Source organism: Octopus bimaculoides, chromosome 20 (assembly GCF_001194135.2).
Source record: "Octopus bimaculoides isolate UCB-OBI-ISO-001 chromosome 20, ASM119413v2, whole genome shotgun sequence".
NCBI lineage: Eukaryota > Metazoa > Mollusca > Cephalopoda > Octopoda > Octopodidae > Octopus > Octopus bimaculoides.
In genome coordinates, this window is record NC_069000.1 from 44,884,479 (window position 1) to 44,894,362 (window position 9,884).

At 38.1% G+C, this 9,884-nt stretch overlaps 2 protein-coding genes across 2 annotated transcripts in view; one reads left to right on the forward strand and one right to left on the reverse strand.

Annotated features, from left to right (window-relative positions):
• Nucleotides 1-4,627, reverse strand: part of LOC106870119 (transmembrane protein 209) — a 13,403-nt gene extending 8,776 nt beyond the window's left edge. The window contains exons 1-5 of the mRNA XM_052974984.1: nt 4,540-4,627; nt 2,664-2,796; nt 1,569-1,627; nt 936-1,067; nt 359-789 (exon numbers count right to left, since the gene is read on the reverse strand). Coding sequence (XP_052830944.1) covers nt 359-789; nt 936-1,067; nt 1,569-1,627; nt 2,664-2,794 — 753 coding nt within the window. The 5' untranslated portion in view covers nt 2,795-2,796; nt 4,540-4,627. The remainder of the gene's footprint in view (nt 1-358; nt 790-935; nt 1,068-1,568; nt 1,628-2,663; nt 2,797-4,539) is intronic.
• A 428-nt stretch (nt 4,628-5,055) lies between these two features.
• Nucleotides 5,056-9,884, forward strand: part of LOC106870208 (U6 snRNA-associated Sm-like protein LSm3) — a 5,388-nt gene continuing 559 nt past the window's right edge. The window contains exons 1-3 of the mRNA XM_014916214.2: nt 5,056-5,149; nt 7,478-7,585; nt 8,470-8,565. Of these exons, the coding sequence (XP_014771700.1) occupies nt 5,129-5,149; nt 7,478-7,585; nt 8,470-8,565 (225 nt within the window). The 5' untranslated portion in view covers nt 5,056-5,128. The remainder of the gene's footprint in view (nt 5,150-7,477; nt 7,586-8,469; nt 8,566-9,884) is intronic.

Genomic DNA, 9,884 nt, shown 5'->3' on the forward strand with positions numbered 1-9,884 from the left:
TATATATATATATATATATATATATATATATAGACACACATATGTATATACATACGTATATATGTATATATCGGTGCAGGACGTAAAAAAAACGTAAACAAACACGAGATATGAAAATAACGTTGGGCATGCAAAAAACGAGAGAAACAAATGGAAAACAAAATAAGTAGCATAAAAAAAAATGACCCTTGGCCACAACCAAGATGTATTTACAATGCAATGTGTGTGTGTGTTTGTGTATGCATGTGCTCCTGTTTGTCTCTGACCATTTACTAACTGGTGTTGGTTTGTTTACATTTACCCATAACAGCAAAAAGAAAACTGATACAATAAACACTGAACTTCAATAAAATAAGTATTGGCTGCAATGATATTTTCTAAACCCTTCAAGGAGGTGCTCCAGCTTGGACACATTCCAATGACAAAAACAAAAAAAGACAAAAAAAAAATCAAACAAAAGAGCACTCACTGCACTGTCTGATGACCAGTATGTTGGTGAAGAGTGATTGCTGGAATAACTGTAGTGCAATGAACCGGAACTGACATTAGGGGTGTGACTGGAGTAAGTACTGGACATAGGGCTGTGGTACCTTGGAGATGAACCAGGAGGACTGTGAGAAGACTTACTACCAGAACCAGGTGTGTAATATATTGATGAACCAGCACCAGGTGGAGTGTGACTGCTCGAATAGCTGTGGGGCTGTGATGAGCCACTGCAATTAAACATCAGTTTGGTTGGAGTTGACGATGACACATTTGGTTTCAAAGGAGAGATTTTGAATCCAGGATCTGAAAGCAGAGATGGCGCTACTTGAAAGAAGGAATCACTTGGGTTGGAGATTAACAATTTACAATGCACTATTGCAATGGAATTGAAAAGACAAGTGCAGAAGTCCAAGAATAATATTGGAAAAGAAAACTAACTAAAAACTGACCTGTGTCATTAACTCCAAGCAAAGTCTTCTGTTTTGGGGTTAGCTCTATCTGGCTGCTCATAATATAGGGCCACATCCAACAGACTAAGTCCACCAGGGTATTCAGACAGAACAACAAAAAGAAGACAGATTCTATAAAAAAAAAAAATTTTTTAAATCAAAACAATGAAATCACTTAAGAGTAAAAAAACTGGGTATCATTTAATAATAATAATAATCCTTTTTGCTATAGGTGCAGGCCTTGAAATTTGGGGGAGGGGATAATCAATTTCATCACACCCCTCCCACTCCCCCAGTGTTCCACTGGTTTTTAATTTATTGATCCCAAAAGGATGAAAGGCAAAGTTGACCTCAGCGAAATTCAAACCCAGAATGAAGTAGCAGACAAAATACCGCTAAGCACTTTGCCCAACGTGCTAAGGATTCTGCTTTCTATTAGAAGGACAAGGAAGATGGTGAACCGGCAGAACCACGAGCACACTGGGCAAAATATTTGGCAGGATTTCATCCACCTTTATGTTCTGGACTCAGATTCCACCATGGTCAACTTCAGCTTTCATCAATGCCAATGAAAGACAAATGGTGATGATGATGATGATGATGATGCGAGTAATAAAAAAGAGGGGAACTTACCTGCATACCATAAATTAGGATAAGAAACTTCAAAATATTGTTGTATGGCAAAGTAACGTCTGTGGAAAGAAGTAAGATATTTAGTGAGAAATATCTCAACATAATAGAAACATGTCAAGATTTTTTTTTAAAGAATGTTTTATCAACAGAACAGGCAAGTAAAACAGATTGAACTTTATCAAACTCATCTTTTGTGTTACAAGTAATTCCTGATAGGAGGGTTTGTGGAAGAGTTTGGCATTTGCTTTGCCAGAGAAAACATTATTTCTCTTCCTCACTCCCAGATAAAAAGATACAGTTTAATAACTGAAAATATTAAATTTTTCTCTCCACACAGCAAACGAATAAACCAAACTCTTCTAAAAACTCTCCTATAAATTTATTGTTCCCATAACATAGGTGCAGGTGTTGTTTAGGAGTTTGCTCCCTAACCAAGTAGAGCATGCTACCTACGTTTCTCTCCAGTCTACACATGTCTTCTGCATTCAGAGCCCATGTCTCACTACCATGGAGTATAACCATTCATACACAAGCATCATATAGTCTACCTTTCACTCTGAGAGAGAGAGAGTCCTTTTGTTGCCAACAGAGGTAATAGCTCTCTGAACTTCCTCCACCCAATTCTTATTCTAGAAACAATACTTTCAGAGCATTCTTCACCATTGCTAATTTGGTCACCTAGGTAACAGAAACTATCTACAACCTCAAGAGAGCCTCCTGGGCATTTAAGAGAATCTAAGTCTCATGTGCTCTTAATGCTTATTGTTCCTGCACATATGCCACATACAAAGACGACTTTATCTGTTAATCTTCTGGTGCAAAATGGATGTTGAGCACAGGAGTTGTGCAAACTAAGTTTACGCTCCACATAGCTAGACAGGCTCAAAAGAAAAGCCGTAGTATTTAATTATTATTATTATTATTATCATTATACAAATTACATGGAAACATGTTGTAAATCATTTAGATCAAGAGATCTACTGTTACATAATTCAACATGTGAGCAACAACTTGGTATCTTAGCAAATACAAAAATAAAACTCCTTAAGAAAACAAAAACAAGTTCATAGGAAAAATATCAAAGTGATTACTTACATATCAATATACAGAATAAATGCCAGCAGGAGATTGAAAGCAGCCCAGAACAAGGAATTTTGTGAGTATCTCCATAGTTTCTGCTTTCTTAAGACTGCATTAATAAAGTGAGTGGCAGCTGTTCTTACCATTTCTAAATAAAAATAACAACAGAGTTATAATCACAATAACAATCCTTTAACCCTTTAGTATTTAAACCAACCATATCCAACTCAAATTTTATGCTTAAACCAGCCACATCCAGCCTCTTACACCTGCCCTACAATGTCATTCTAAAAATAAACAATCACATCATTGAAATATCTTGCAGCAAGACCTAATAAATTGATGCCAATTTGTCAAGTGACCATTCTTTGGATATGGTTTATTAGATGATTAAATTGTTCCCACTGCTTGAATGATCTTGTCGTAAATGACAAGTGCAAGCATGGCTGTGTGACTGAGCAGTTGAATTCCCAATTGCATGGTTTCACGTTCAGTCCTGCTGTATGGCACCTTGCACAAATATCTTATATCATAGTTCCGTGTCAACCAAAGCCTTGTGTGTGTGCGCGCGCGCATGCATCATTATCTTGGCATCGCGTGACAGTTGTAAATGAGTGTCGGAAGTTCGTTGATCATTTTCCGTCTTCCATGAAAACATGTCCAGCCATGGGGCAATACTACTTAGTTTAGAAATAGGTGGGTGTTGGTGAAAAGAAGTGCATCAGGCTGCAGAATGAAACAAGTTCCGTCTGACCCATGCAAACAAGGACAACTGGGCGTTACAACGATGAAAACATGTCTGCTCGATCAGGAGTGACCTGGGGTTAAACAACAACAGTAAATGAGGATGCAGGGATAGAGAAGTGAAATAAGCAACTCTTTCCTTAGGATTCCAAAGAACTAGAGATACTGTCAGAGCGTTTTGTTTTAGGCAACCATTCTTGTGGAATCACGAGAAGTCTTGTGACGGAGACGCTAAGAAACTTTTCGATGCTGATGTCAATAAGGAAACTGTGCAGGACATGTTGGAAGTGAAGTGATGGAATCGATTTATATTGCCTTCTATTCCTCTGTAAGACATTCTAAACGCGAATGGAATTATAACAGAAGAGAAGATATGTTCTCTGGGGGCTACATTGCCCTAATGGGTTGTACGTTAGCTCGTTCTCTGGACACATCACCAAAGCTCTCTGTTGCAAAGGTCCGAGTTTCTAACCAGAGTCTTTTACATTTAAAGAACTGCACACATACATACAAACAGTTCTTAGTTTCTGTTGTGAGCTGTACCTTGAACGATTCCAAGGGTTTTGCTTGTTTTTACTGTTTTACGGGTCACTAGTTCACCTCTTTCTGACAGTGTAACATAACGGATTGAAAGAGATACAAGCTCGACCAGTACTTGGCTGGTACTTTCGATCTTGTCATTTATCTATCGATCGATAAATAGATAAGTTTAAAAGCAATATTTGGGTATTCGTATCAGCTTAAACTCTAAACTTTACACTATTCGGAGAGAATTAGTCATTCTTTCGGGAGAGAGAAAACAATAAAAAAATTCTAAGCTCCATTTGTATTGTTTACGAACACGTTTATTTTGTAAAGTATAATTTACCTTTATATGTTCGTATGTGTGATATCTAAGTGGAGAGACTGAATTAAAATACCAACTAGAAACTGACGAAATTATAAACAAGTGGTTAGTAACTTCGAAACATAATGGAAAGAAAAAGAACAGAAATTGTTTTGAAAACACAATTCGAAAACATACATATAACCACATATATATACATACACAATACAAGGGTGAGAATACATTACTTTTAACACTGTAATAAAATCTATTTTAACTTATAAATATTAGGGATTTGGTTAATAATTAAGAGAACACTACCTGGAGTTCTTTTAATTAACTGTCATCGCATTAGAATAAACCGCGTGTAGAGGGGTAACAGGAAGTGGTATTACGGAGTGAATAATTCAACACTGATTGACGCAGAAAGTGATTGACTATATAATCGATTAAATCGATTTCGTGAATTTTACTGGGTTTAATTGATTATGTCTCTCGCCAAAGAAATTTTAATAAACGCAAAGAAAATATTGTTATATCTGTTTAAATCTGAATTAAAAATTCAGATGGAAGAATCAAATTATTCACTGCAATAGTGTGATTTATTTTTAAATTTAGGCAAGATAAATTCTTTGGAAAAAAATAAAAAGACAATTTTTTCTGGGAAAAATAAAAAAGAATTTTATATCACTAACTCGTGCACACGTTTACACACACGCACACACACAGACTGATAGACATAGATTCACACATACATATACATTAATATATGTATGTACATATATATATATATATATATATATATATATATATATACATTTCGAAATCATAAACTTCGTTTCGGCGGAAGTCGGTATATTTAGAAACACTTCCTGTTGGAGCCGCTTTCAAACAAAACCGCGATTCAACGATGACAGACGAACAGGAACAGGTTAGACTCCCGTTAACTTGTTAAATAAAAACAAAACGTTCGCTCGTTAATCTTTCTTTTAATAATATTATTATTATAAAATGCTAAACAATATAAGCACACAGGCATGATAGCCATTTTCATTGCCGTAACAAACAAGAACCTCCACACGCACTTGCTCTCTATTCTGCAATGTAGGAATACACGTGTTTTGCATGTTTTTACGTTTGGTATTTTATTATTATTTGCTTTGCCTCTCTATTATTGCTCGTGTGTCGTGCGTGTTACTGACTAAGCAGTCTTTATTCGCTTATAACCTTCGGGTTTGTCGTGTTAGTCTCTGTCAAACACGGAATCAAAACCCAACCCACCAACAGACAAGTTTAAATTCACGAAATGCAAGAACTAAATAGTCTTCCCACTGTCTGTATGTGTATATATATATATGTGTGGTAGATTGAAACTCTAAGGACCCTGTTATATTTATCGCTGTTGGCGGCGGATCTAAACATCACCAGTTTCCCGGTGACCCTCGAACCAAGTCCCTTGTGTAGTTGTTCTGCTTCGTTTGTTTCATTGATTCTCATTTGTCCTTATCGCTGTCAGAAATTCAGTGAATTAAAGATTGCCCCATTGGAAAAGCTGTAACCGAAAACCCTATTAAGAATATGTGTATTCCTCACAGGCACCTCTTGCCAAAAACATGCCTTTGCAATTTCTGTTCGAGCTCTTTATTTTCTCAGTTCAAATCCCAACGGGTTCGGCGTTACCTGTCGTCTTAGGGGTGTTGATAAAATAACAATCAAGTGAGTACTGGGTCTAATGTTATCGACTTTAACCCTCCCTGTCAAAATTACTAGCCTTGTCCCTGGCGGCGAGCTGGTAGAATCGTTAGCGGCGTCGGGACAAAATGCTTGGCGCTATGTCTTCTGATTCTTTACGTTCTGAGTTCAAATACAGCCGTGGTCGAATTTGCCTTTCATCTTTTGGAGGTCAGTAAAATAAGCACCATTTGAGCACTGGGGTCGATGTAATCGATTAGCATCTCCCCCGCCCATATTTCAGCTCTTCTGCTTATAATAAAAAGGGTTATTATTTATCATGCATTAAGTTTAGTTGTTTTGAGAAGAGATGAATCTAACAGATTTTAGCCTCCGACTGAGAAAATTGTGTTGATGTTTCCGTTGAAGGAGAGGCTTCCCGAACGGGGTGTAATTTAATAGCATTGGGTAAAATCGGCTGCCCCAATGATAGATTTCCTAATTCTGAAACTGTACCCACTCCGACTGTGAATAAAACGCCCATGCTGGTGCCATGTAAAAAACACTCAATACACTCTGTAAAGTGAGTGGTGTTAGGAAGGGTATCCAGCCATAGAAACCATACCAAAATAGACAGTTGGAGCCTGGTGCAGCTCTTCAGGCTGCCAGCTTCTGTCAAACCGTCCACACCATGCCAGTATGGAAAGTGGACATTAAATGATGATGATGATGATGGTTTCTCCAGTCACGCTCGATATCAAATAGAAAGAAAGCATGTAAAAGAGAGTTAAGCCAGAAGTGTGGGATGAGTGCTTGGAGGCAGGCAATGAGTAAAAGAATGTTGCGGACACGCAATGAGAGAAAAAGAATCATGGAGACAGAAGAAGAGGGGTGGGGGTAAACGATAGCAGTTATGGAAGGAGTTACACAAATGAAAATTTTGCTTCATTTCATTTTTTGAAGTTAATATTAATGTGTGTGTGTGTTGGTGCTAGCATAATTTAGATGAAATCCTTACCCATTTTTCAAGTAAGGGATCCCTTATTTCACATATTTTCGAAGGTGCAAAGCCAGCAGATGATTGTTGAGAAGGGAAATGAAAGCAGCATCACAACTTGTGGCTCACGATATTTGAAGAAGCACAAATGTAATCATATACATACATACACAGGTACTTAGGCATAGGCTGTGTGGTAAGGAGTTTGATTCCTAACCACATGGTTTCAGGTTCAATCCCACAGCGTGGCACCTTGGTCAGGTGTTTTTTACTGTGGTTGACCAAAGCCTTGTGAGATACACACAACGGGCTTCTTTAAGTTTTTGTCAACCAAATTCACTCAAGGCTGTAATAGAAGACACCTGTGCATATGCATGTGTGTGTGTGTTTATAATATATGTACATGTAATATATGTAATATATGTACATGTACAAACATTTAATGAATGTAAATATATGTGTGTTTATAACTTTCCCAAAAATGCATGCTGCTGGCATGAACACCACCACATCATACTAGCTTTGGTTATTGACCTCCCCAAATGTCTAATATTTCTCTTTGTTGTGTTTGTTTCATTTCTGTTACCATAGCAACCGACACAGACGGTAGAAGAGCCTTTGGATTTAATTCGCCTCAGTTTAGATGAACGAATTTACGTAAAGATGAGAAATGACCGGGAACTTCGCGGCCGACTACATGTGAGTTTGATTATTGCTAATTTCCTCGGTTAAATTTAAGAGGCAAGTGTTATAGAGTTGTATGTAACTATTAGTAGGTATCCTCATCATCATTTAATGTCCATTTTTCCATGCTGGCATGGGTTGGATGTTATGACAGGAGCAGGCAAGTAACAGAGATGCACCAGGCTCCAATTGTCTGTTTTGGCATGGCTTCCACAGCTGGATGCCCCTCTTAATGCCAACCACTTTACAGACTGTACTGGCTACTTTTTATGGAAAGGGGTCGCTGAGTGAGAAAAGGTTGAGTAGCTTCACGTTATATTCTTTTCTACTGTCGGCACAAGGCCCGAAATTTTGGGGAAAGGGGCCAGTCAATTAGATCGACCCCAGTATGCAACTGGTACTTAATTTATTGACCCCGAAAGGATGAAAGGCAAAGTCAACCTCGGAATTTGAACTCAGAACATAAAAACAGACAAAATATCGCTCAGCATTTCGCCTGGCGGGCTAACGGTTCTGCCAGCTCGCCTCCTTGGCTATACGTTATATTGAAACCCCAGTTAGATATTGTTGTCTATTTGTTATATAAAGCATCATCATTTAATGTCCGCTTTCCATGCTGTCATGGGTTGGACAGTTTGGCAGGAGCTGGAGAGCTGCACTAGGCTCCAATTGTCTGCTTTGGCCTGGTTTCTGTGGCTAGGTGTCCTTCCTTAATGCCAACCATTTTACAGAGTGTGTGCTGGGTGCTTTTTTGCATGGCAACCAGCACAGGAGCTTTTTATGTGGCTCCAGTGCAAGTGCTTTTTTTGGTTATGTCTTAGTGAATAAATAGATCAAGATAGCTTTGTCTCAATTGTGTAATCCACGTGATGTAACAGAGTATTTGTTTTGTGTTTCAGGCGTATGACCAACATTTAAATATGATTCTTGGAGATGTTGAAGAAACCGTGACCACAGTTGAAATCGATGAAGAAACATATGAAGAGATCTACAAAGTATGTCCTCGTCCTTCACTTACCATCAGATATTTTATAATAAAATATACTGTGCTTGAGAAGACCTGTTGAATCAAGTGAAATCATTGGCATTGCCAATGCCAGTGCTGCCTGACTGGCACTTTTGCCGGTGGCACGTAAAAAGTACCATTCAAGTATGGTTGCTGCCAGTGCTGCCTGACTGGCTCCTGTGCTGGTGGCACATAAAAAGCACCCGTTACACTCTCAGAGTGGTTGGCATTAGGAGGGGCATCCAACTGTAGAAATATTGCCAGAACAGATTGGAGCCTGGTGCAGCCTTCTGGCTCTCCTCCAGACCTCAGTCAAACTGTCCAACCCATGCCAGCATGGAAAACAGACATTAAAAGATGACGATAATGATTTTTACAGATCCTGTATTGGTGTGATTAAAATGCTAAATGGTGATCCGTTGGCTTAAGTGTATATTCTCACTAATGCCATAACAATTTCCTCTCTCAAGGGGAGCATTTTTGCTTGGAAGATATTCGGCTTCTTTTGTCTTCCCATGACATATAAATTAGCCCAAATTTGAATACACAATTGATTTCATCGACCTTGGGCCCATACAGAATTTTTTATTTATTCTATCTATCTTAGACCCAAGCACTAACTATTCAACCCTCTGGTATTGATAAATGTGTATTTTGTCTTTATTCCTTTCCACTATAGGCACAAGGCCTGAAATTTGGGGGGAGGGGTAAGTCAATTACATCAACCCCAGTGTTTCACCAGTACTTAATTTATCAACCCCTGTGGCATAAAATACCGCTAAGCATTTCGCCTGGTGTGCTACCAATTCTGCCAGCTCACCGCCTTGTAATTTGTCTTTATTGGTGTCCTCTCTGTAAAGCTCATCAAACCAGTTGGATCTCAAACTCAAATTCATCGCTTCTGCAATAATCAGATTGTGGTTGGTGGAGAGAACGTGCTGAAACCTTTGTCCTGCAGTTGACAGAACATAGATAATTCAATCCAATCCATGTGTGTGTATTTACATACAGTAGTACCTCGGTTTTTGAACAACTCTGATATAAATCATGCTTTATATATATAAATGTATATATATAAATGTATATATATATATATAGAGAGAGAGAGATATTATAAAGCACGATTTATTCATAATCAGAGTTGTTCGAAAACCGAGGTTCTGCTCTGTGTGTGTGTGTATATATATATATAATCAGATTGGAGCCTGGTGTAACCACCTGGTTCACCAGTCCTCAGTCAAATCGTCCAACCCATGCTAGCATGGAAAGCAGACGTTAAACGATGTTGATGATATATATATATATATA